Consider the following 25,982-nt stretch of genomic DNA (forward strand, 5'->3'; position numbering starts at 1 on the left):
GATTCGTAGGGCTCGGTTGTGGTTTTTAGTTTATGGCCCTGCCTGCTTCACTCCCCACGACATTGTAAAAACGTTGTCACAAACCGCCCAACTCCCAATCAAATCAACATAACGGCTCGCGTTTCCGTCGACATTTTTTAATTCCTTGCCTGGCCGGCGCCGTCTGCACGAAAGGGAGAATCGCCCACTAGATACAGAGAAAGCCGTTTAGATGTTGGAGGGGTAGAGCATGACGCGGACGGTAGCACCGAAGGACTTGGGGGGGAAGGTTGTTGCGGAACTTGGCGCGCACAACACCGGAGTTGCCTGGAGGTCGTTAGTATAATGCGCTTAAAGTAAAGAGAGAAGTTCGAGCGCTGTTTGATACAGAACTCGCTTCAAGTAAATGGCATACCGTGAGGGCGGGTGACCTTGCCCCAGATCACCCGGATGTTGGAGCCGCGGACCTCACGCTTGGCCCGGTAAACGAAAGCGACCTTCTTGCCCAGGTAGAAGTTGGCGGCCTTGGAGTCGTCAACACCCTCAATCTTAACCAGGGAGGTGTTGGGGGTGAGGGCGTGCTTGGAACGCTGGTAGCTCAGGTGGCGTCCCCTATAAAAGAAACCGTATTAATCCTCTGATCTGACATTCGCGACAAATCAAGTGTATATAAAGATGTGCGTGTGTGTGTGTGTGTGTGCAAAGAAGCGATAGTAGATTCGATTTCCCATTTCCATGGCGGAGTGTTCGCGTTTGTGTGCGGTTCTTGAAATCCATCTCGATCGACAATCTTGACATTGAATTCGGGGGGGAATGGTATGTGGACAGATGTGCGTTGAGTGAAGGTGATATGTAACTTACTTGACGTAAACTAAAAAGAGGACAAAAATGTTAGCATACACTGATTCCATATGATTTTCGATGATGATGATCGATGCGCGTGGACGGATCTCGAATTCAAGCATCGAATTCGAATCGTCTGCAATCAACGACTCTTGTTCAGGGCGCACTCACGGCGGTGTCCTTGTTGTTCCGAAGACATAATGACGGTTCTTCTCTGAGCAGCGGGCAAGGAAGTGTCGAAGGAAAGACCCGCAAGAGATCAGAAGTCGTTCCCGGTTGTCGTGGTTGTCGTCGCTTTGTGATAGTCGAGCGCACAATCAAATTGGGAGGTGTGAGGGCAAATCCGCCCTAACCCGATCGGGACCTTAGCGACAGGGTAAGCGAGGTCATGTGAGCACACTTCACGAAGACCGGAAATTGGGTTTGTCCGTCCCGACTCCACTCTTTACTATAAGGCCTTAAGGCAGACATGGGGAACTTATAGACACCTAGTATACAAGGTGTTAAGGTGTTAACGTAATTCCCAAACGAGCCGCGCACCCAAACGAGCCGCGCACTCCGCCCACCCTACCCTACTATTTATGAATATTACTCGACCACCAGCACCATTATGAGATTGAAAAATATATCAAACTAAACGTTACACATTGGCCTTTTATGCCCAATTGTTCCACATTTACCACAGCGCGGGGGGGGCCCTCTGATAGGTGTATTGCCCTGCCGCACTAGGCTCTGAGGCTACTACATCGGTAGTAGTATTGGCCTGAATAGACTCCTTCTCCCACTGTTCCTTCGTACAGCCCTCAGTTCTGTGTATATATGTGCTAGGGATAGCACGTTTCCGTCGTTGTTTAGTGTTTTCAGTGCGTATTCGATCAAGATCGGCTAAATATAGAGTTTTGTTATGCATACTTGCGCGTGCCCCCTTCGCCAATTGTTCAATTTGGATTAAAGCCTTTTCAATATCGATATCTGATTGATTGGCCTGCTGTAATAATTTGCCAATTGATCTTGTTTGACGTTGAATATCGATAGGTTTCTGAGGTGTACATGGAATAAATCCACTACTACCACTCTCTCCTGCTCTACTACCTGGAGGAGTAATATCAATATGGATATTCAATTTATCCAGTACTCGCTGTGCAGAGAGAGGAACAAGACCAGTGCCAGCAAATGCACTTTGAATAATTGATGTTGTATATGCCTTAGCACGCGCAAGAGGATAATTGGACAAAAAATCAAGTTTGTCAATATGGTTTAAACCGTTAACCATCATTGATTGAACCAATTGACCATACTCCCGTTTGATAATAGAGAAACAGCCTACATCAAGCGGCTGGAGTAAATGGGATGAATGCGGCGGCATAACAATTGGTATAATATTATTCTTTTCGCAGATCTGATCGAATTGGCCTATCATATAACTGCCATGCCCATCTAATATCAAAAGACGCCAATTACCCTTTGTCTGACTGGAAGTCAATAGAATAAAATGGTTTTTTAACCATCGAATGCCAATTTCATTGGTTGTCCATCCATTATCACTGACTTCGATATGCCAATTGCGAGGATAGTCAATCTGTGAAGAAAACCAGGCCGAATCATAGGTTTTAGCTTTGAAAACAATAAAAGGAGAAAGTGCCCATCCACTGGCGTTAATTGTTTCAATTGCTGTAACCCATTCACGATTACCAGGCTGGATTTTGGCTCTTCTACCATAGTAACCAGCATGTGTTACTACTTTGGCAGTACTGCAGAGACCCATTGCAAAACCAGTTTCATCAAAATTGTATATATCATCTTGATGGATACCATATTCGCAAATAATCTTTTGTACACGGTTAAACCACCCCTGAATAAGTTTCGGATTATCGCAGAGCGCACGCTGATAGTCTCTACGGCGTGTATAACAGGAATCGAGCTCTGGATGGCGTTTAATATAATTGGTGACCCAATTTTTGCCAACCCTAATCGGAGAAGTTTTGCCACGTTGAGAGAGTAGTAAATTGGCCATTTCTCGCACCAATTCATGCCGAGGGGCTGTTCCACGATCATCCATAGCGATAATCCATTTTTCTAGAGATTCTTCTTCCAATTGAGTCAATTTATGGTTATTTGCACGAGTGGTAGCGCGTTCGTTGATACCACTGCGGCGTTCGCGGAGGGTAGTCTCAGGGACTTCGAAAATACGTGCAGCGCGTCGAACAGACAGTTTTGCGTCATTTTTGAGTGCTTGGATAGCAAGTAATAGCCTGCCCTCTTGATTTGCACGCGTATAGCTAGATTCAGTGCGAATTGGTGGCATGGTGGGTGGTTGAAATGGTAGGGGTGGTTAGAATTACGCGTTTTTTGATGGGGTGCGCGGCTCGTTTGGGTGCGCGGCTCGTTTGGGAATTACGTTAAGGCGAAAATACTTTGTCGGCCTCGTTTATCAGGCAAGAAAATCACCTCATCGGAGTCCGCTGACAGAACCGGGCAACAGTAGTCCGAGTCTCCCAGCCTGGAAGCCGCCAGCTGACAAAACTGCCCGAGTTCAACATGACGACACCGGAGTTTCTCACGATCTGATGGTTGACTATGAGATATCGGTAATATCGGTTTTTGAACGACAAATGTCCAGGTTGATTATGGCTGCATTGCTATATTGATCATCATCATGATCTATGGTTCATGATCACGACCGAATGACTCTCTACAATGTACTCCGACTTCTGTACAAATATGATTGACATCTGGTTATTGCGGCTGACACTGTTTGCCCTGACAGGATCTCCGGGATATAGGCCGAGTCCATTCTGCAGACCGGGTAGACTGATTGGGAAATCCAGATATCATCCATGGTACCCCACCGGGAACACGCAGAATGATTGACCGGGAGATCGGGCGGATCCCTCGTACGAGTTCGGTTATCAATGGAATACTCCGTACTTTGTACAGTTGAGGAGAGTGTAGATACATAGTACAAAGTATGTATAGAGTGTACCTGTGTGTAACTTTCAGGGCGGATAATTAGGGAGGCCGAATGCGGCGTTGGGCCGAGTGCCGTGTGGTCGGAGGAACAGCGCGGGAAAATAGAATCCGTCTGGTATGAGGATGACAAATGCCGATCATATATCAGTACTCTTGAGTTTTGTATACTCTTGTTCAGATATTATGTTTTGTATTAGGTTAACTATGTAGTGAGTATTGATGCTGATTACTGCATTTATTAGCTACTTATCAACTCATGGTATAAGTATTCATCCATTAGAGGACAGTATTCATGATAGTTATACTCCGTACTGATTGCCTGTATGCAACACTGTACGTACCGGACTTCTCAGACTGTAGCTCCACTCACGCTGACCGCAACCCATCAGTCGGGGATAGCCCTTTTTTTATCTGGTCCTTAACTCCACACTGCATTCAGGCTGTTTCGGTTTCGACGGTACGGAGCACTGCATCCCTGTATATGTATCGTATCGTCGATCAGCTGACCCTGTATGTAGTTTTTCCAGAACCTTGGAAGTTTTGATATTATTGGGCTGGCTGGCTTGGGTTGCACATACATCGGGTGTGAGAGTGGCTGAAGAAGCAAATATAATCAAACCGAAAAGATCAAAAGATTGGGGGGGGGTGAAGGCAAAGTATGTACTCCGTACATAGTTGGTAATCGCCCGAAACAAGGTACTCCTGCCATTACTACTTTTGTGTGTAGTTGATGCTATCACCAAGATAACAGCAAAAGTACCAATTAGGCTAGCAGCAGTTTCATAGACTATGAACATAAATTATAGTCAAACCATGAGAGGAAATATTCATACTGTATAGATGTAATATACTCAGTAATGGAATACTCTGAAGTCATAATCATACATAAAATACCCAGCCCCACCATCGAAGCTGTGAAAAGCGACTGCCGTTAAAAAGTACCTGCTCCGCCGGAACCTGTTGGAGCGAAGTGCTCTCTTTCCCAACAACCTCTCGCCCATTCCTCTTCTTCTTCCCTCCTCTCTCCCTTTCTTACCTTCCCTCCCTCATTTTGTAAATCATCATCGTTCGTGTATTGCAAAATGTCCAGCATTATCTCCCAGGACGACGGGCGCCAGAATGCCGGGTAAGCATCTTCTTTTTCCCTTTTTTTGACTCTGACATCACCTCCCCCTCTCTCCCCTCCGCTTGACGCCAGCCGATACGCTCTCTTGCATCTTCAACCTACCATCTACCCCCAGCATTTCATTTGAAAGAGCGCAGCTTGGAATTATCTCAATTCAAGCTCCATTATTCTCTCCCCTTTCTCAAATTGTCCATTTTGGCCTTTTCTACCTTCCCGTGGACCCCGCTCGAACCCCGCCATCTAATCTCCGTCTTGCAAATTCTGTCTATCCTACGACTTGACTCTGTCCACAACTAACAATGGCTTTGGCTTTCAGCACCATCGAATTGAAGGATGACACCATCATCGTGGTGCTTGGTGCATCCGGTGATCTGGCAAAGAAGAAGACTGTTCGTCCCCCCTAACTCCGGTCCTAGTTCAGTTCGGACCTCGTTACTCCGTGACAATTCCAGACGCTGACTGTATCACTTTTTATAGTTCCCGGCATTGTTCGGTCTTGTACGTGATTATTGATCAAACGCGACAATGTCGCCTCGCTGACTAGACCTCTCCAGTTTCGCAACAAGTTCCTCCCCAAGGACATTAAGATCGTCGGATATGCGCGCACGAAGATGGACCACGAAGAATATTTGAAGCGCGTGCGCTCTTACATCAAGGTTCCCACAAAAGAGATTGAAGAGCAATTAGATCAGTTCTGCAAACTGTGCACTTACGTTTCTGGCCAATACGACCAAGATGAATCCTTCATCAACCTCAACAACCACCTCGAGGAGGTCGAGAAGGGCCGCCAATCAAAGGAGCAGAACCGCGTTTTCTACATGGCTCTACCCCCCCAGTGTTTTCATTACTGTCTCTGAGCAATTGAAGCGCAACTGCTACCCCAAGAGTGGCCTTGCCCGCATTATTGTAAGTCGTTGTGCCGAGCTTTGGGAGATGCCGAGGTTCCGGAGCTAATGTGTCATATTTACACCCCAACAGGTTGAGAAGCCTTTCGGCAAGGATCTGCAGAGCTCCCGCGACCTTCAGAAGGCTCTGGACCCCAACTGGAAGGAGGAGGAGATCTTCCGTATCGATCACTACCTTGGTAAGGAGATGGTCAAGAACATCCTCATCCTGCGGTTCGGAAACGAGTTCTTCAACGCCACATGGAACCGTCACCACATTGACAACGTCCAGGTATGAGCTTTATTGGATGTCCGAAGAATTTAAATGATAGATCTAACTCGATGCGCAGATCACATTTAAGGAGCCTTTCGGCACTGAGGGCCGTGGTGGTTACTTCGACGAGTTTGGCATTATTCGTGATGTCATGCAAAACCGTATGCGCAGCTACCCATATTTTCTTGAGAAGAATCATTTGCTAACATTCTGCAGACCTTCTCCAGGTTCTGACCCTGCTCGCCATGGAGCGCCCCATCTCTTTCTCCTCTGAGGACATCCGTGACGAGAAGGTCCGTGTTCTGCGCGCAATGGATGCAATTGAGCCCAAGAATGTCATCATTGGTCAATACGGTCGTTCCTTGGACGGCAGCAAGCCCGGCTACCTGGAAGACGACACTGTTCCTAAGGAGTCGCGCTGCCCTACCTTCACTGCCCTGGTTGCTTATATTAAGAACGAGCGTTGGGACGGTGTGCCCTTCATCCTCAAGGCCGGCAAGGGTAAGCCGACTGATTCTATTGTTTAGTTCGATGTCATTGTTGATACTAACGTTTACCGCAGCCCTTAACGAGCAAAAGACCGAGGTCCGCATCCAGTTCAAGGATGTCACTTCCGGCATTTTCAAGGACATTCCCCGCAACGAGCTGGTCATCCGTGTGCAGCCCAACGAGTCCGTTTACATTAAGATGAACTCCAAGCTGCCCGGTCTGTCCATGCAGACGGTGGTTACCGAGCTGGACTTGACCTACCGCCGCCGCTTCTCTGACCTCAAGATCCCCGAGGCCTACGAGTCCCTGATCCTGGATGCCTTCAAGGGCGACCACTCCAACTTCGTCCGTGACGACGAGCTTGATGCCAGCTGGCGCATCTTCACCCCTCTTCTCCACTACCTGGATGACAACAAGGAGATCATCCCCATGGAATACCCCTACGGTGAGTCAACTATTTCCATACTCGCTATGCTCAAAACAGTGGCCTAACAGTAATTTCCTCGCAGGCTCCCGCGGACCCGCCGTCCTCGATGACTTCACTGCCTCATATGGTTACAAGTTCAGTGATGCCGCTGGCTACCAGTGGCCTGTCACCAACACTGCCCCTAACAGACTGTAGGGAAGATATGATTTAGCTTTGCAACTTTGATAACGACGATATGGGATGCGGGATATGAAGGCGAATAAAATCCACTTTTTCTTTTTCTAATCCTACCTTTTCCTCCTCGCGTTTTACTACCCTTCTCATGATGATCTTTCTATATTGACTCTCGGTTTCTGCTACGATAAATCTACCTGCATCCCGTCTTTTGCCAGGAAATTGAGATGAGGAATTAAAAGATATATTCATCACGCATTTCTCGAGCAGTTATCGAATCGTAGGGTCGCTATTAGTGCTTCTCTTCAGACTGATAAAGTATATAGTAGACAACATTAAAGTTCGCATCCACAAACATTCCCATGTTTGTGGGGACAAAAAAAGATCTATTTGCAATAAATTATGATGTATTTGTTAATGGAAACACTTGGAAATGCTAGTAGTAACTTATTTCTTTTATATTGAATATATGAATTGGAGGGAAGGTTCATAGGTTCAACTTGTGGTAGGGTTATGATCACTCTTGGCGACGTTGACGCGGCGTCTGGATAGACTAGATTTGGCTACAGTATAGAAAGTAACATTTATATCACCGCGCAAAAAAGACTTTATTCCTCATTGTAATTCAAAGCCTCTATCAGTTTGAATTAGCATTCACTCATTTAAAAGAACTACTGCGCCATATGGCTGTAGTTCAAATTCCCCTTTCACAAGGCCAGCATGACTCTGGTTGGAAATCAGAATCCTGAAGCCCTTATATTTCTGCATAGAAACCCTTTGAATTTGATCGGAGAAATTCAACAGCACAGCGGCTTTTTGGCCTGTCTCAGTCCACTCACGCTCATATCCTAGAACCATCTCGCCTGTCTCGGATTCATCAAATGCAGTATACGATCCATAGACGAGAAGATCTTTGTATGTTTTTCGCAGCGCGAGCATCTGCTTCCAGTATGACATGATGCTATCAGGATCATCGAGCTGACTAGCAACGTTCCATTCCTTGAAATCTTTATTCACAGTCATCCATGGCTGAGCACTTTCAACAGTGAATCCTGCCTGGGGTGAATTATCCCATTGCATTGGTAGTCGGCCGTGATCTCTTGCCTTCAGCTGCAATTCCCGGAGAACATCCTCCATTTTCTCGACATTCCCACCTCTGCTCTTCAAAACTTCATTATAATGATTCTTGCCTTCAACATCAATATAAGTTTCTGCACTGTAATCTTTCCCCAAATTCGCCATGCCGATTTCTTGTCCCGCAAGCATGAACGGAGTCCCACTCAGCGTTGTCATGTACGTGGCCAACATTTTAGCCGCGTTCGATCGATGCTGCGGAGCATCAGATGCATAGCGTGATAACGAGCGTCCACTATCATGATTATCAAGGTAGATAGTATTCCACCCGTTAAACCTCGGCATAGCATTTTGCCAGAGATTAGTGATATGCCGAATTTTCCTAGGATGGAAATCATCCCGGTCATACTTGGCAATTCCAAAATCCATATCCACAATGTCCCCGGTAAACAGCATGCTCAACTCATGCCGGTCCTTAGCAACATACTGTCTGACAGATTCTTCGTCCTTCGTGAAACCAAGTTCACCGACTGTCATTACATCGTAGTGATCCAGTACCTCTGTCCTTATCTCACGGATATAATCATGCATCTTTGGACCGGAGGCAAAGAACTCAGCGCCAGATTGATAGGGCTCATCAGGATTGACAATTTTCCCATCTGGTAAATCAGGATGTTTAGACATGAGATTCATACTATCGATTCGAAACCCATCAACACCACGATCAAGCCAAAATCGCATATCATCATGCGTAGCCTTCCTCATCTCGACATTCTCCCAATTCAAATCAGGCTGACTTGGTAAGAAAAGAGCAAGGTAATACTGATCACTCCCTTCATCAAAAACCCACGCACTGCCACCGAAAATAGACTTCCAGTTGTTAGGTTCCTTGCGATTTCCCTTATCATCATATTTAGCGTCACGCCAGATATACCAATTGCGCTTGGGACTTGATTTGGAGCTGCGGGAGTCTTTGAACCAGATATGTTGATCACTTGTGTGATTGACGACTAGATCCATGAGGATACGGATGTTACTTGCGTGAAGTGTGTCGATTAGGATTTGAACTTCGTCGATTGTGCCGTAGGGTGCGTGGATGGAGCGGTAATCTGCGACATCATAGCCCATGTCTTTTTGAGGTGATGCAAAGATTGGAGAGAGCCAGATGGCGTCTACTCCGAGTGATTTTATGTATGGAACTTTGCTGATTATTCCGGGGATGTCGCCGAGACCGTCACCGTTGCTGTCCAGGAAACTGGCTGGGTAGATTTGGTAGACGACTGCCTCTTTCCACCAGGTTTTTTCGACTGGGATGGTTGTCATGATTGTTGGTGGTGTAAAGAGTATATTGAATGATTTTTCAAAAGGGAAAAAGAAGGGCAGATGTCTTGAGTATTGGATTTGTTTGGTGTGAAGGTTAAGGTATTGGCTGGTTTGGAATGCACTTAAATAGTGCAGGACGGGTGCATTGAGATGCTCGTACTTCTCCCTTCAGACACCGAGATTGCTCAACCCGGGTTGTTCTAGGAAGAACTTGGGGATGACTCGGAGAAATTAAATTGAGGTTTCTTGAAAAGAGGAGAGGTCGTGGAGGCCGATACTCATCGACATCTTGACCTCGTGACGAGTTTCCCCGACGAAGTTCCGTTGAAGTCTAACCGCAACTCGGATTCAAGGTAGGTCATGTAGTTGCTAGATCACTAAGCTCTTGCTTTATTCCTCAGGCAGTGAGTTCGCAGTTATTCAGGAGATTTCTGATGGTTTCTCAAGGGTTTCTCCGAGCACGTGCTGTGTTCGAACCTGTTGTGGATGATCAAGGCCGTGCGTCTGATATCTCGTCGGACTTAACCACTCGCACATTGTACCGGGGGTAATGACGACTAAACGAGGATGGACTCAGAGCTTTACGATCTAGTAGTGGATCTGTTAAGATAATTTTGCTGTATTCCAGGGGGTTGATCATGCCTAATTTCAATAGAGACACGATCAAATATTCTGCTCTATTCCACGTTGAAGTTCCTGGTAGATTGGGGGTATAGTATTCTACTTTGATATCAGTTCATTAATAATCTAGATGTGTTCGAAGAAGTATCTCAAAAATGTTGTATGGTCATTAGAGATATCTAGTCCATTGGCTCGTAATTGACTCATTCGTCCCATCTGGCGTCTCCTAACAAACAGTCCTTCCAACATGCTTAGCAAGTCCATCAAAAAAGCCTGGCTTCTTCTTCCTTTCGACTACTTGATCTTGAACGACAAGATAATTTTCAAATTTCCGCGGTGACACTTTACTACTGTATAGTATATCGATCTCCGTATTCGATCTATTCTTCGTTTCTGGCTGGAAGAAGTACAGACCGGTCATGATGAATAGTTCCGCTCCCACAAACAGGAACATAACCCTGCCTCCCCAGTTAAGCTCATCCGGATTGATGAAATATGGAAAGACGGATGAAAGCAGAAGAGCGGTTAACTGCTGACATATCAAGACAAACGAGATGGTCTTTGGGCGCGTAACTTGGGCTGCAGTCTCCTGTGCTACTGCCCACCCGTAGCAGCCAACCGTGGCCGTATATATCATCGACCAAGTGATCATGAAAGCCAGGAGAGCAATATTGGCAGATGTGTTGGTTGTTGGAGCCATTGATACCCCAGCAATAATCACAGACCAAAACATCAATATGCTTCCTCCACCAATAAGGCCCTTTCGGCGTGGGATGATGTCCGAAAAGCAAACAGCGACAAAGTTAGACAGTAACTGAAGGGACGAAGAGATCGCGGTCAATTGGAATGAATCCGCCTGTCCAATCAATTGAAAGTAGTACGTTTGATATGTGTTGGCGAAGTATCCACCGGAGAAGTTCTGGGATTGAAGCCCTAGTACAGCAACTAGCGTGCGGGAGCGATGCTCCTTACTGAAGATGCTTTTCCAACTTGTCTGAGTGGCGGCAGACTGCTCGTCCTCAGACTGTCTAAGCTCCGCTTTAATTGTTTCGATGCGAGTATCGATATCGACACTAGCACCGTAAAGCGTGGTAATAGCCTTGCGAGCATCCTCTTCACGGCCTTTCTTCATATACCAGACCGGACTTTCAGGGAGGAAAGGAAGACCGCAAAGATAAATCCCAGGCATCACAAATGTCATGACAAAGGCCAGTTTAAAAGACCAGATTCCCTGGATTCCTGACGCACCATATCCAGTGATAGATGCACAGAACTGACCAAAGACAATCACGACGTTGGTCAAGGACGATGCAACACTGCGAAGATGCGTAGGCGCATTTTCCGTGACATATAGAGGCGGCAAAACAGTTGCAAGGCCAACAGATAGACCGAGAAGAAGCTTCGAAACAAATAGAACCGGGAGGTTGGGAGCAAAGACAAGAGCAAATGATGATCCCAACGAAATAAAAATAGATGCGTAGAGCAGGACTTTACGTCCCCAGAAGTCGGCAAATTGTCCAGCCGCATAGCCACCAAAGACTTGACCAATTGTTGAAGCGGCATTCCATAGAGACTGCCACAAGGCTGGAATCACGTATTCATCGCCCACGGCGTAGTAGTTTCCGTAGGCCTTTCGAAATTCGGGAAACGCAATGGCTACGCCTGATAAACCGGCATCATATCCCCAGCTAAATACAAGAAGCATGGTATAGAGCGTCCACCAACAGAATCGTTTTTCGGCTTTAATGGATCCCCACAACTTTCGCCATTGCTCTTTTGGTGCGACGTCGGCAAGCTGATATTCTTCAAGTTTTGTGGGTACTTTCTCTTCGAACATGGTTTCGACATGACTGATGTCTGCCTTGTCGGCTTCGATAGACTTGGTAGAATGATCCATTGTTTCTGGACTCTCAAAGTTGAAGACTCATTAATTGAAATGCCTGTTCTCGATATGCCATTCATGGAGAACACTTGACTTTTATCTCTTTGTGATGAGGCGAAATTCCACGGCGAAACTCAGGACACGGACACCATGGGAATTCCTCGGGAGTACTCGATGTCTAACTTGCAAGCATTCTCCGACTGTAACTCTAGAGAGAACACCCCACGGGGAAACTTGAAGCTCACGAGTCGGAAATCGGGTCGGTTAGGTTTGAGGGAGCTTCAACTGGAGGCGGTTGGTATACTTTTCGGCAAAGCCTCGGCGAAATTCAAATTGCTAGAAGCTCCCGGTATATCGCCGTTCTGATGAGGGTCAAGTTCTTTGCTTTTAAAAACATGAAAAAAATTCCTCCATATTGCCATGAACTACTTCAACCTATCTCAGAGAAATGACGAGTACATCAAGCTCCGGGGGGTCCTCGTATGACCCTCTGTCCTGCGGCTCGACTAGAATCACTACACCGGAGGATTCCAAGTCCGTCTTGACAAGTCTTACCCAAAAATCTACGAGATGGCGTCCATCATTCCATCTCATGCCTCAAACAGGTTGGGTCAATGACCCATGTGCGCCTGGATATAATGCTTCTACTGGACTTTATTATGTGTCTTTTCAGTGGAATCCAAGTGGTCCAGATTGGGGTGATATTGCTTGGGGGACAGCAACCTCGGAAGATATGATTTCGTGGAAGATAAGAGACAATCCTATTCTCTCTCCAGACAAGATCTACGACGTTAAGGGGGTGTTCACAGGGTGCTTCGTCAAGGGACAAGATGAATCTCTCAACTACATCTATACTTCCGTCAGTTCCCTTCCAATACATCATACTATCCCACACCAACGTGGCTGTGAAACATTGAGCATTGCAACATCTTCAGACAGGGGCGAGACTTGGAAGAAAAGTGAAAAGAATCCTATTCTACCGGGTGAGCCCTTGGGCCTCGATGTTACTGGCTGGAGAGACCCGTTCTGCGCCCCTTGGCCTAACATGTGCAAAGCTTTGGGCATTGAGTCCAGTGAAACTTTGTTTGGCATTATTTCTGGAGGCATCAGGGATGTTACTCCTACCAGCTTCCTTTATATGGTTGATCCAACAAATGTGACCGACTGGAGATACATTGGTCCTCTTGCAAATTTTGGTCTAAACTTCAGACCGTCAAGGTGGTCGGGAGATCTGGGGAAGAACTGGGAAGTGACAAACTTTGTGTCCTTGTCTGGCAAAGGAGACGCCAACTCAGCCCATAATTTTCTTATCATGGGGACAGAAGGATGTCTTAAATATAGTAATCTTGAAGAACATCGAAGAAACGCAGGTCCATCGCGGCCAAGCCGTGGTCAACTTTGGATGTCTGGTGATCTTCAAAAAGATGAATCTACAGGATCTCCAAGTATATCATATGGATTTGGAGGTCATCTCGATCATGGCTGTCTATATGCAGCAAATTCTTTCTTTGACCCGAGAACCGAGAAACAAGTTGTCTGGGGCTGGATAACTGAAGAAGATTTATGCGAGAATCTTCGTTACCAACAAGGTTGGAGTGGCATGTTGTCGATGCCTCGTGAGCTTAGTTTACAGACTATTTGCAATGTAGTTGGTGCATTGGCTTCTGATCTGGCCACTATATCCTCTGTGAAGCTTGATTTACAGGTAAACGGCACGTTTACTCTCCAAACCCTTGCCAGTGAGCCATACAAGCCACTTGTTCGGCATCTCCGAGCGTCTTCGTCTGTGAATTTCTCCCAACTGGAGCGCTCGCATTTAGGTAGCCTTTCTGTCGATGTTGGGTTTTCACGAGAGAATCTACAAAGTCAGTATTGGGAGCTTGAATGCTCATTCGCAATCTCCAAAAATTGCTCTCAAGCCGGGCTATCAATAGGCCATTCAGAGGGTAAGGTTTTTAGATAAGACTGTTTCCTAGGAAATTTACTAACTGAAATTTATAGACTTTGGAAACTCAACGACAATGACATTCATGCCACAAGATGAAACCTTCATGGTGTCCCGGCCATCTTTTCCTCGACCCGATTCGTCTTTGCTGATAAATAGTTTGTCCGAGGTAGCGCCTCACACACTGTTTACAACGAGAAGTTTTGACGGCGTAGATACAACGGAAACATTGAACATTCGGGCATGGAGAGATAATTCCGTTCTGGAAGTGTTTGTCAATGGTCGGACTGCGATATCGACTCGTATTTATGCGGGGGAGGAAACATTTGGTATGCGCTTTTTTGCAAAAGACGAACTCTCAGAAGATGAGAGATTACGATCGAGCCACAATGGTCCGACGGAGCTGGATTTTGCAAAGTTGTGGGATGGGATTGCCATATAGATAGAAGTTGAGATTTATACTTAGCTAGTACATTACCTGGTATTGGATATAGATGCTGCCTGCGGTGCAACCATTTAATCAAAACTCCCCTGTCAGGTAGTAGAGCAAATACATTTGATATAATATTTCAACTTATATCCTACTCGATCTATCAATAACCCATATAGTAACTCCATATAGCTAACTCCATGGTCTGCTGGTATTGTGTTTATTGCTGTGTTTCTATAAATAAGGCGGAATATTGCTGACTCATCGCCGATCAAAGGGGACTCCAAGCTGTCACTTTGCGATTCGCATTCCTCGACTTCTTTGATTCTGCGCGTCGCTACACTCTCACCTTGAATATAGAGGATCAATTGACAGACTATACCTACATATCGCGTTTTCAAATTTGCGACGTGGTGACGGCTGCCATCATATTTTCGGCACTTGTGAACCCCCTGGGCGGGTCTTACGATAAAAAGCTGGGGGCCCGCATGAACGGCGCCGGAGCCATTTCCTTTTTCTCTACCTCCCTTCAGCCTTACACTGCAGCTATTCTCATACCGTGTCGCCTTGAAAAATCCTCCGACATTTCTCTCAAAGGCCCAGCCACGCTTGACTACGCCTTCGCTGCGCCTCACCTCGGATCTTGAACACGACCGAACGATTCCGCCGCCGCCGAGCCAAACATAGGAGAAAAAAGAGGAAGGGATCGCGATCACACGACCAACATTTTGGATACGCCGATAAACGAGCAATTGAATATATACGGGACTGCCTCGCCTCTATAACCGCAGTGTTACGCCACTGAGCTCGCCGCTCAAGTTTGCCGCTGCGCGTTGCATATCACCAGCTCGTGAGCTCGGGTTCACACGTTTCAAATCGCCTTATCCCAAGCGTACTCTGCGCAGGAATCGAGCGCATGCCATTGCGCAGGTAGAGAGAAATGGTGCAATTTGCACGATGGGCGGGAACGCCCTCGATCAAGGGCAAGTCGGAGTCGACGCGGATGGCGTTGTTGACTTTCAGTTTGGTCGGACTACAGTGCGTATTTGGGATTCCTCACCTCTACGTCAAGAGCGCAAGAATGGACAGTTTGGCTAATCATTCGGGAATAGGTTTACCTGGGGCACAGAAATGACCTGTGAGATTACCATGGATAATTGGTTCGTATATTGAGAATTGGATGATACTGATGCTTTTGTTTGCCAGATTGTACACCATATTTGCTCCAACTCGGGTTGACAAAATCAAAAGTCTCTTTGGTCTGGATTGCAGGTCCACTATCTGGATTGATCATCCAGCCTCTGATTGGCGTGATCGCTGATCGATCTCGGTCGAAATGGGGGCGGCGCAGGCCATTTATGATCTTCGGCTCAATTGTTGTGGCTTTTTGCTTAATTGTTCTCGGCTGGACTGCCGAAATCGTTGGCATGTTTGTTAAGGACCCGGAGAAGGTGTGTTTTGTGTTCCTTTGAGTCCATTGAAGTGAATATGGACTGACCATTTTTACCAGGCCAAGAATGTTACTATTGCTCTGGCAGTATCAAGCATCTATGCTGTGGACTTTTCTATTAACATTGGTGCGTGCGCTTTTCTTATAATATTGTGTGGACTTTACTAACTATTTCCAGTTCAAGCGTGTTGTCGCAGTTTAATTGTGGATACTTTACCAATTCCATTACAGCAAGCAGGATCTGCCTGGGGTATGTAATACGCACTTCGTCATTGGATTTGAATTTATCTAACATTTGAATTAGCTGGGAGAATGTGTGCCATTGGGCAACTCATTTCATACGTTGTCGGGGCTGTTGACACGGTCAGCATTTTTGGCAGCTTGCTTGGAGATACCCAATTCAAGCAAATGACGGTTATTGCGGCTATGTCTTTGATTCTGGCTGTATCAGTCACATCGTATTCTGTCAAGGAGCGAGTATTGATCTCGGCAAGGTAAGACCCTCATTTGCTCAAACTCGCATGCTTCAGCACTGACAGCACAGCAGAGACTCGGATGGCAAAGCTGGCGCTATTCAAGTGATATCCCAGCTGTTCAAAACTACCATGGAGCTTCCTCCGCGCATCCAGGCTATTTGCTGGGCCCAATTTTGGGCGTGGATTGGGTGGTTCCCCTTCCTTTTCTATAGTACCACCTGGGTCGGCGAGACATACTTCCGGTACGAAGTGCCGAAGGATGAACTCGCCAAATCGACAGATATGCTTGGTGAGGTTGGTCGTGTGGGTAGTTTATCCCTCACAGTTTTCTCCTCAATCACCTTTTTGAGCTCTGTCTTGCTCCCGTTCTGTGTACAAGAACCAGATACAAAACGGTCACGGTTTACGCCTCGTCCTCCCCCGGGCGTGGCGGCAGTTCTCAAGGCCATCACAGCTGTCCGACCAGATCTTCAGACGGCCTGGTTCATTTCCCAGATCATGTTTGCTGCTACAATGATCTTCGCCCCGCTAGCCCATTCACGCGCATTTGCAACTTTTCTCGTCGCGATTTGTGGAATTCCCTGGGCTATCAGTGGCTGGGCTCCGTTCGCATTCATGGGCGTCGAGATTAACAAGCTCACCATGAACGGCAACAACGCGGCCGGAATAGCTGCCCAAACGGCATGTGCTGGCGGCGTGACGATGATCACTTCTGCTAGTGTACGTGCCAGTGCGCAAGACACTGAGCTGGAAGTTCTTCGACTGAACCACAACGATTCAGACAGCGACGCAGATGAAGAAGACCCGTCATCTAACATCCCATCAACGGGCGAACTTGCTGGGATCTATCTCGGCGTGCTGAACGTATACACCACCCTCCCACAGTTTGTTGGTACTTTCATCAGTTGGATTGTCTTCACCCTTCTTGAACCAGGCGCCAAACCCAATCCGGACAGCGACGCATCGGATACTCAGTGGATGAATCTCGACAAAGACAGGCCGAATGCCATTGCGATCTGTCTCTTTATCGGCGCTATTAGCGCACTCGTTGCCGCCGAGGCAACTCGACGACTGCGCTATGTACCGTGATTTCCCATGAACAGTACAGTGTCTATTACGACGGCCGAAATTAAATACGGCATGATAAAAAGCGCTCCATCCCCGATGCATAGCTATGTTTACAGAGGGACACCTCCTGTATAGTGATTGGACCTCATGAAGCTCCAGCATTTGGGCACACATATATAATTTTTGTGACGATATAGTAATCAAATAATGACATCGAATAAATTGATACAAATTTCATTAATAGAGTAAACTCTTTCATACTGATAAGTTCAAATAAACGGAGCAATTCGCAGACCACAATTTCCCACTCGACCCAACACCGACCAAAAGCCTCATTATGCCCGAAGAAAGCCACCCAACAAATCAAAAGAGGCCCGAGACCAGTAATAACACTAGGAAGAGCAACACCGAAGAGCAATCGTTTCCCAAAAACAAACACAGGATTTGCGCCACTGTAGCCCAATGCTTATCGAAGGCTTATTTTCCGCACAGGTGCGCGTGGCGAAGCTCTAGCGGAGACCGACAGCAACAAGGTCGAGTTTAGCGGTGGAAATTCTTGCAGATTTTCGAGACTAGTATTGGGGGCCAAGAAAATGAAGCCTTTCAAGGGTGATAGATAATCTGCCCTAAACCCGGAAAGGGAATTCAAGATGGCCAAGACTTTAATGTGGAGTGGACTGCGAGGTGATCGACACTGCAATCCGTATGAGAGGGTTCTATTTGCGTCGTATTTCGGAGTTTGGGGGCTATGTATTTGAGATATTTAGATAGATATAAGGTGCTGGGTTAATACTGTCAGATTCATTTGTTCTTTATTTGTTTTTCCATCGGTCTTCTGCGATTTCAATTTGGAAATTACCAAAGGTTTTACATTGTCTTTTACTAGCGCTTTATAGAGGGTATACATTAAGTCAAAATGGGCTTATTAGGAGCCAGGGAGTCTATCGGCAGTAATGGCTGCGAAATCCCCAATCGTCTTGAGCAACGTAAGTGCTATTATCGCAGGTTATAGTGGTGTTTGATTAACCGTTCAAATAGTCCCTGCTGAGCCCTTCGTGGGCAACCTTTCTTTCTACCACTTCAACATGATTATATCAGGTGCCTGCACTGTAGTTGTATTATTCATGATATTTGGTTTGATGGGACGACATGCGATGCGTATGAGTAACCCACAAGAACAACTCAAGTAAGATAATCTCTTCAACAACAACTTGGCGCCCGGAGGGGGGGGGTTGGTTTATCATCGTCGATACTAACAATTTCTTCCTAGAATAATGCGAATATGCAACCTCATTCCATCTTACCAAGTGCTCTCGTTTATCGCTATCTGTCTTCCGAATGCCTATCCCTACATACAAGGATACACGGAGGTGTTTCAGGGTATTGCGCTATACGCCTTCCTCATGTTACTGTGTGACTTTATGGCTCCCGATGATAAGAGCAAAGTGGAATTTTTCTCTTCGTTAGAGATAAAGCGACAGTGGCAGCCGAAGAAAAAGAGAAACGGGCTTGCTTTTTTGAAGGTTAGTTGTGAAAATCACGGTACTTCGTATGGATTGAAATGATTGACAGATTGGACTAGTTGACCTGGATTTCTGTACTTCAATATCCAGTCATCACCCTGTGCACTGCTGTAGCTCAGACGGTGACTCAGGGATTACATCTTTACTGTGTGTCAAGTATGAAACCTCAGTTCTCTCATATTTGGGTATGTATCATCACAGCCTGGCGAATAGTTGAAACAAAAAAAAAAAAACGATGAGAATGAAAAGACTAACCAGTACAACAGCTACAAGTGATCACCTCCCTCTCGACATCGATAGCCGTCAACGCCATTCTTCAATTCTACATGAACATGAAAGTGCACATGAAAGAACACAAACCACTACAAAAACTGATGGCTTTCAAACTCATTGTCGGAGTCGTATTTCTGGAAAAGGTAAGCCCCACAAGATTTACTACCATATTTTGTACAACGAGCCAGAATACTAACTCAAAGCAAAGATCATCTTCCTCATCCTCGAAGGAACAAAAACACTCAAACCAAACAAAGTATTAACCTACATCGACGTGATGATGGGTCTCGAAACAATGATAATATGCATCCAAATGGTTCCACTCTGCTTCTTCGTCTGCTACGCCTACCGTACAAAACCATACGAGATTTCCAATGCACCACGAACCCTGCGTCCTCAGCAATACCAAGCCATTGACAGTGATGATGACGAGACATTGATCAAGGGGTACGCAAAGCGGTATCAAGGTGGTCGGTACGGATGGCACGCTTGGGCTGTTTATCTGAATCCATTGGACTTGTTCCAAGATGTTATGGGGGCGTACTCTATGATCACCAAGGCTCGAGCTTTGCAAAAGGCGAAGGTTCAGGAGCAGGTTTTGGATGATGCTCAGATGCGACGATATGATAGTCCTGCTGCTAGTGGTGAGGGTGCGTGAGTGACTGCCAGTGAACAGGATCATGAGCTCTTCTTGGAAGATCTTCTTGGAGATCCTGGCGGTTCATTTGATTGGATGTATTATGATACTATTAGCTTTGATGTTTTGCGACTTACGTATTGTGCTTTGCTATACACTCCAGTGTAACAGGGCTGTGCTTCAATCTATTGTTACTGGTAGTGACTCCTAACTACTCATCATAAAATACTTCTTAGTTAAGTACCTAAATATGCGCAGTCTTGCTTGATACTCAATCCAGCATTATTAATCACTTGTGTACGCAATCTGATATCAATATCTGAATTAGTGATATACATACTCCAATACCCCAATCAGCTCCAATTCTCCCCAAAAAGTGGAGCTATGACGAGTAGGTGATATTGTCGCCCCACCAAACTTCTGCAGCTCAAAAGCTCCCCGCCAAATTTCTCTTCCACTTCACATCTTCAAAAGTTAACAAGTACACTTCACTACACAATTACAACTCCCCTCAATCTCTAATCCACCAATCCACCCAAAATGGCACCAAAGGTTCTCGTCGTCCTCACCTCCTTCGACACCATGCCTGCCACTGGCAAGCCCACAGGCTGGTTCTTGGTAAGTGAAATACCCCACCATACAAGCTTAAACACCACATCCTTGCCCAAGCATACATGAAAGAACCATTCTAATAAAATAAAAACCCAGCCCGAATTCGCACACCCATACTATGAGCTCGAAAGGAAAATGCGATTTAACAATCGCCTCTCCAAAAGGAGGCGAAGCCCCTCTAGACCCATCCTCCGTTGAAATGTTCAAATCAGACCCTAAATCAACCCAATTCCTCGAGAGCCCCGAGACCCAGAAACTCTGGAAAAACACCGAGAAACTCTCCAACCTACTTCCCCGCGTCAGTGAATTCGATGCTATCTTTTACGTCGGTGGTCACGGCCGTAAGTCTTCCCCCTTCCCCGGGAGCCCAGCTAGCCTAGCCACAGGGTCCCCACCCCAACTCTCAAGAGACAAAGCAATTCAAAACTAACAAAACAATCTAGCAATGTTTGATCTCACTGAAGACAAAACAAGCATCGCACTAATTGAAGCTTTCGCCGCTGCAAAGAAACCCATCAGCGCCGTCTGCCACGGTCCCTGCGTCTTCCTAAACACAAAGGCACCAAACGGCGAGCCACTTATCACCGGTAAGGCCGTGACTGGATTTTCGAATCTGGAAGAAGACCAGGTCCAACTTTCTGCCGCAATGCCATTCATGTTGGAAACGGAACTCAACAAGATTTCTGGCGGTAAGTATGTTAAGGCTGATGAGCCTTGGGGGGAGAAGGTTGTTGTTGAGACTACGGCTGGTATTGGTGGACCTCTTATTACAGGACAGAATCCTGCTTCTGCCAGTGGTGTTGGTGCTGCATTGTTGAAGGCATTGGGATTGTAAATGGTTCATTTTTGAGGATGAGTAAAGAGGATATTCCTTGATCTAGTTGAATTCTACGAACAGAAAAAGGAAATGTCCAATTCCAAATGAATCAATTGAAATTATATTAGGCCTCAGTCTACGAATGATTATCTAGCCGGGTAATCGAAAGCGATTCATTCACATTGTAAGCGATCCGGTATCGAATTCGAGGGGGTGTGATATGGAAGAAATTCAGTAGCGAAAGGGGAATAGAGCAACAAAGCAGAAGTAAGCACTGAACAAAAAAAAACACGAAACAGGGAGCTCAAGCTAGTTAGATCCAGAATAAATAAGGAATATCAAATCGTAGGTAAATAAATAACTGGCAACCAAAAAGATTTCCGTTAAATCGTATCGCAGTATTTCGTTGGTCTGTTTCATCCCAATATTGTTCCGATTCGTTTGGATCGATTAGGATAGGCGTGAAAGGGACGTGGTTGACTAGCTCGATAAGCTATACGAAAAGAACAGAGGCATTGTGGCCGGAGAAGAGGATGAGATGAGATAGACGAGGACCCCGGCGAGATGAGGGTTTATCGATAGTATCATCGATACTCGATCGCAAATCGATATGGGGCACAGGCGAAGGCGAGAGCGAAGTTGAAAGAGAAGAAGAGAATTAAGCGAAGAGGATTTGGAAAAACTAGACAATAGAGACAAACGACTTTCTTTTCAATCGAGAGGATATTTATTAGGATTCGATGTTGCCGGTCAATTCGGCTACACGGGCCTTGATGCGAGCGACACGCGATTCAATAGCTGGTAATTGTTAGCAAATCCCATTCATTTCTCGCTGACCACACTCCGGGTTGACTTACTCTCTTCACCGCTGGTATCGCCCTCGTCGGAGCGTTCTGACTGACTGACGCGAGTCTCGGGTTCCTCACTGGCACGACCAGTTTCGGCAGCTTGTCTCTCAGCAGCGTTCTTACGAATCTGTGCCCAGCGATCTTCTTGTGCAGCAACAGCTTCGCTGTTAGTAGTAGAGTACTCGGATCTCTTCTGGGGCTCCTCGCTGTGGCCGTTTGTCGGGGTCTGAGGTAGCTCCGAATGGGCAGGGGCTGTTGGGGTGTCCGGGGTGTCAGCCGGAACAAAGGCGGGCTGCTCTACTAGAGGGCCTTGGTCGAACTTGGAGAACTCCTGGTCGGCAGCATTGCGCTCGTTTGTATCCACGCGAGACAGAGCATCATATTCAACAGCACGGCGGGTCTGAGGGGGACCACCGCTGCCAGCAGTGCCAGCATGGGAATAAGGGACATGCGATTCCTCAGAAGCCTTTTGGGATTCCTGGGGAGTAGGTGGCTGCTCGGGTTCCGGGGCCGCAACAGGAGCAGTGGCAGCGGCAGCGGCTGGAACTGCAGCCACTGGGGTGGCGGGCTTCTCAGGAACGGGCTTCTTCTTCACAGCCGACTTAGGAGGAGCTGGTGTAGAGGATTCCTGGGCGGCGGCAGCCTTAGCCTCAAGGGCAGCACGCGCAGCGGCCACGGAGGAAGTTTCCTTGGCGCCAGTGCTCTTCATGGCAGGCTGATCAGTCTTCTTCTTGCTGGTACCGAACATGTTCTTGAAGCCGTTGTTGCCGGCCTTCTTCTTGAGCTTTTTATTCGAATCATCCATGGACTGCTTGGCTTGAGACTCCGCGGGATCCTCAATAACAACTGTCTTGGCATTGTCCTTCTTCTCGGGTTGGGTAGCTGGCTCCTCCAGAGGCTTGTTGGCGGGCTCGGGAGAAGGTGGGAGAGGAGTTACCTCGGCGGCAGCAACATCCTTGGGAGGTGGTGGTGGAGGTCCATTCTTGGAAGTAGTCTGAGAGAGAGCAGGGGAGGGTGTCGTGGGCTTTTCAACTGCAGGTTCAGAAACAGGCTCGTTGGTGTCGACGGCGTCAGTCGGCTCGGCATCACTAGAGATAGCACCAGTGCCAGCACGGCTGTCACTGAGGTAGGCAGTCCGATAGGCGTTCTTGTCGTAGTTCTTGGTCCACTTCAAGGCTGACGAAGCTTCATTGACAATTCCCGGCTGAAGTGTCATCACGGAGTTGGTCTTAATCGAGTAGTTGTCACGGTTGTTATTAGCCCCAACTTCCTTCGCTTCAGCTTCCTCACGGTGCTTCTTCTGGAGTGCAGCGGCGGCGGCCTGGATACGCTTATGCTGGTCGGGTCCAATGCTGGACTTACTCTGAGGAGCTTGATTATTGGAACGCTTGTAGGACTCCTCAATGGGTGACACCTTCTTCGCCGATGACTTGCGACGGCCAAGCTTGTTGCCCTTGCGGCTGCCGAAGCTGAAGAAGCTCTTCTTTTCGACGTATTGAGCGCCCGCCTCGGGTTCGGGGGCAGCTCCCTTCACCTGCTCCTCCAAAATCAACCACTTAGTCTCCCGAATGACGGTCTCGAGGAGAGCGCATCGGCCAAAGACAGCCTTGCGGGCAAGCGGTTCATCACCAGACAGACTAGTGATCCAAACCCACCAGAACGAATCGTCCAGATCAAGAGTGTTGATGCTTGCCAGCTCGGCCGGCTCCAAAGAGGGCTCGCTGTCTAAGTTACGCTTGTGCGACTGGGAGCTCTGGCCACGAGAGGAAGCAATTGGTGGGAGTACCTTGTCCGGGGGTAGCAGCAGGGGAGGGACATGTTCTCTGGTATTTCCCTCGTCCGAGAAGCCGGACGACATGAAGTCTGCCCAAGAAGGGGTTGTAGGACGTCCAAGGTCACCACCTTGCGATCGAGGTTCGGTCCTTAGGCTAGCTGCAGGCTCGCTCTTGGGTCCAGCAGGTAGTCTGTTTTCCTCATCTTCGGGGTCAGAATCAATCGATCCACCGAATCCAATATCCTCAAATCTTGACCATGATGCGTCACGAAGACTAGTAGATTGCTTGGAGCTCGAAACGCTAGACTCATTTGTCGAAGAAATGCATCTCAAGACACGCAAGCATTCATCAGTCAATGCTTTGAGAGGATCTTCATAATTAGCGAATTCTTGCAAGTTCCAATGTTCATCGCGGTATTCAAAGTTCTTGGCGCGACGGAGTAACGAGAAAGGTGTAGGTGAAACAGTGTCAACGATCATGACAACCTTGGTAGTCGTCACTTGCAGGAGAGTCGGAGTGCGTGGAGGGTATTCAGTAGCCTGCACCAACGACTGGAGGGAAATAGGCAGCGAAGAGATACCAGCAACACCGCGCTGGACTTCTGGCGTTAATGAACGGAGGTAAGCGAAGAATAGATGGCTTGTAGCATCGGCGGCACTGCTCAGGGTTAGATTTATATAGAAAGCAGTGCGCGTGGAGGTGATCATACGCAGCCCAGTTTTTATAAGAGGCCTCAAAGCCACCACCAGTATCGGTATGCTCGAAAGCCCACCATCCCGCATAGCGAGAAAGCTTGCGGCCTCCGAGACCGTTGGATTTACCATGCGCAGCAATGGCAGCGAGAAGATCGAAGAAGTCGTTGATAATGCTGGTGCGAGCATCGGAGTCGACACTTAGAGGAATAAACGTCGAAAAGGCATCGAGGGCGTTATCCGAATCTATGGAATTCTGTTTCAGCGATCCCCCTAAAGGGTTTCAGGCTCTCATTTGATATCCCATTCCAGGGTCATACCTTGTTCGCCAACCTTGAACAATTCATATACGTCCCATGTCACAACACCACCAGGCAATCTGCTCCAGCACCATTTCAGAACACTGCAAAGTACCTATTCCATTCGCGTTGTCAGCCTGATCTTTCTTGACCAGCATTGTATCTATATCGCAAAGAAGTTCGTTTGTCCATATCAACTCTGGAGTAGCGGGCTCCTTACCATAGGCTCATAGAGCCTTAACTCCTGTGTCAAGGCATCGCCATTGACGGGCGACCCTCTCTCGAAGGACTGATTGAAGTAATTGCGAATGAATGTGCGAGCGGCGCTAGGATCGGAGCTGGGGCGGAAGGGGAGGAGGAGGAAAGGGACATCGAGAGCTGGACGAATGATCAGCAATCCGGGGGGAATGCGCGTGGAGGCCGGCGTAGCACGACCACATGGTTGGAATGGAAATGCCCACCTCTCGCCTTCAATTCCTGAGAACAGCCTCTAATGAGATCAGCCACTTCCTCTGGGGCAATCTCAGATCTTAACCAGGCATCGGTCCATTTGGGTCTTGCGGGGGTTGGGTCGACAATGGCGGTTGGTTTGGTCTGCTTCTTGGTCGCGTTGGAGTCTTTACCCCGGAAGACGCGTGAGAAGAAGGGCATTGTCGGAGGCAAGTCAATTGGAATTGAGTTATTTTGACTCTGGCCTGGAAAAAAAAAGGGGGATTGCAGTTGTCCGGACAGGGCGAGTTCCCGCTGTCGCGACGGCGCGTGCTTTTTTTTTTTTTACTGGGCTATTTTTTGTGAGGTATCACCTATCACCTGTGGGGGGAAAAAGAAAGATGTACAAGTTAGCAACCAGCGTTTAGTAGTGGGGAATTGGAGCATGCAAGAAGACCAGACTGACAATTTACAATCAGGAAATGAAAGATTTGAAGGCAAAGAAGAATTAAGGAGTGTAGAGTATGTGAGGAGTTTCAAAAAGATCCGGGATGACCTGCAGCCCCGGAGCAGGTTTGGGCAAAAAGGAAAGGATCCCTGGTGAGTTGGGCAAGGAGGACGCAGAGAGAGTGCAGAGAAAAG

At 47.2% G+C, this 25,982-nt stretch overlaps 11 protein-coding genes across 11 annotated transcripts; 6 read left to right on the forward strand and 5 right to left on the reverse strand.

The window, feature by feature from the left end:
• Window positions 1–187: 187 nt before the first annotated feature.
• Window positions 188–1,021, reverse strand: N7469_005283 (60S ribosomal protein eL33; the record flags this gene model as incomplete). Its single annotated transcript, XM_056644203.1, has 4 exons — window positions 188–306; window positions 395–591; window positions 841–850; window positions 994–1,021. 4 exons carry the CDS (start codon window positions 1,019–1,021, stop codon window positions 188–190), a joined length of 354 nt encoding a protein of 117 aa, XP_056501017.1.
• A 477-nt stretch (window positions 1,022–1,498) lies between these two features.
• Window positions 1,499–3,127, reverse strand: N7469_005284 (uncharacterized protein; the record flags this gene model as incomplete). The annotated part of the gene is made up of 1 exon (XM_056644204.1): window positions 1,499–3,127. One exon carries the CDS (start codon window positions 3,125–3,127, stop codon window positions 1,499–1,501), a length of 1,629 nt encoding a protein of 542 aa, XP_056501018.1.
• Window positions 3,128–4,874: 1,747 nt separating this feature from the next.
• On the forward strand, window positions 4,875–5,199 carry N7469_005285 (uncharacterized protein; the record flags this gene model as incomplete). Its single annotated transcript, XM_056644205.1, has 2 exons — window positions 4,875–4,918; window positions 5,049–5,199. 2 exons carry the CDS (start codon window positions 4,875–4,877, stop codon window positions 5,197–5,199), a joined length of 195 nt encoding a protein of 64 aa, XP_056501019.1.
• An 18-nt stretch (window positions 5,200–5,217) lies between these two features.
• Window positions 5,218–7,187, forward strand: N7469_005286 (glucose-6-phosphate dehydrogenase; the record flags this gene model as incomplete). Its single annotated transcript, XM_056644206.1, has 9 exons — window positions 5,218–5,307; window positions 5,396–5,416; window positions 5,473–5,727; window positions 5,786–5,824; window positions 5,897–6,094; window positions 6,153–6,237; window positions 6,293–6,577; window positions 6,639–7,010; window positions 7,075–7,187. The coding sequence occupies 9 exons, from the start codon at window positions 5,218–5,220 to the stop codon at window positions 7,185–7,187; spliced, it is 1,458 nt and encodes a 485-aa protein (XP_056501020.1).
• Window positions 7,188–7,820: 633 nt separating this feature from the next.
• On the reverse strand, window positions 7,821–9,563 carry N7469_005287 (alpha-glucosidase; the record flags this gene model as incomplete). The annotated part of the gene is made up of 1 exon (XM_056644207.1): window positions 7,821–9,563. The coding sequence occupies one exon, from the start codon at window positions 9,561–9,563 to the stop codon at window positions 7,821–7,823; it is 1,743 nt and encodes a 580-aa protein (XP_056501021.1).
• An 847-nt stretch (window positions 9,564–10,410) lies between these two features.
• N7469_005288 (uncharacterized protein) lies at window positions 10,411–12,081 on the reverse strand (the record flags this gene model as incomplete). The annotated part of the gene is made up of 1 exon (XM_056644208.1): window positions 10,411–12,081. One exon carries the CDS (start codon window positions 12,079–12,081, stop codon window positions 10,411–10,413), a length of 1,671 nt encoding a protein of 556 aa, XP_056501022.1.
• Window positions 12,082–12,658: 577 nt separating this feature from the next.
• On the forward strand, window positions 12,659–14,453 carry N7469_005289 (glycoside hydrolase family 32 protein; the record flags this gene model as incomplete). Its single annotated transcript, XM_056644209.1, has 2 exons — window positions 12,659–14,012; window positions 14,068–14,453. 2 exons carry the CDS (start codon window positions 12,659–12,661, stop codon window positions 14,451–14,453), a joined length of 1,740 nt encoding a protein of 579 aa, XP_056501023.1.
• Window positions 14,454–15,381: 928 nt separating this feature from the next.
• Window positions 15,382–17,456, forward strand: N7469_005290 (putative sucrose transporter; the record flags this gene model as incomplete). The annotated part of the gene is made up of 7 exons (XM_056644210.1): window positions 15,382–15,479; window positions 15,554–15,579; window positions 15,648–15,892; window positions 15,952–16,018; window positions 16,070–16,141; window positions 16,196–16,385; window positions 16,436–17,456. 7 exons carry the CDS (start codon window positions 15,382–15,384, stop codon window positions 17,454–17,456), a joined length of 1,719 nt encoding a protein of 572 aa, XP_056501024.1.
• Window positions 17,457–18,351: 895 nt separating this feature from the next.
• On the forward strand, window positions 18,352–19,889 carry N7469_005291 (OSTA/TMEM184 family protein; the record flags this gene model as incomplete). The annotated part of the gene is made up of 6 exons (XM_056644211.1): window positions 18,352–18,421; window positions 18,474–18,621; window positions 18,706–18,958; window positions 19,018–19,143; window positions 19,225–19,374; window positions 19,440–19,889. 6 exons carry the CDS (start codon window positions 18,352–18,354, stop codon window positions 19,887–19,889), a joined length of 1,197 nt encoding a protein of 398 aa, XP_056501025.1.
• Window positions 19,890–20,408: 519 nt separating this feature from the next.
• N7469_005292 (ThiJ/PfpI family protein) lies at window positions 20,409–21,315 on the forward strand (the record flags this gene model as incomplete). The annotated part of the gene is made up of 3 exons (XM_056644212.1): window positions 20,409–20,479; window positions 20,577–20,821; window positions 20,924–21,315. 3 exons carry the CDS (start codon window positions 20,409–20,411, stop codon window positions 21,313–21,315), a joined length of 708 nt encoding a protein of 235 aa, XP_056501026.1.
• Window positions 21,316–22,027: 712 nt separating this feature from the next.
• On the reverse strand, window positions 22,028–25,562 carry N7469_005293 (DUF1708 domain-containing protein; the record flags this gene model as incomplete). The annotated part of the gene is made up of 6 exons (XM_056644213.1): window positions 22,028–22,095; window positions 22,155–24,577; window positions 24,630–24,858; window positions 24,933–25,026; window positions 25,132–25,289; window positions 25,373–25,562. 6 exons carry the CDS (start codon window positions 25,560–25,562, stop codon window positions 22,028–22,030), a joined length of 3,162 nt encoding a protein of 1,053 aa, XP_056501027.1.
• Window positions 25,563–25,982: the final 420 nt, after the last annotated feature.

This window comes from Penicillium citrinum (assembly GCF_028827155.1).
Source record: "Penicillium citrinum strain IBT 23319 chromosome Unknown utg000004l:1.0-2404223.0:1.0-2405248.0, whole genome shotgun sequence".
NCBI classification, from domain to species: domain Eukaryota; kingdom Fungi; phylum Ascomycota; class Eurotiomycetes; order Eurotiales; family Aspergillaceae; genus Penicillium; species Penicillium citrinum.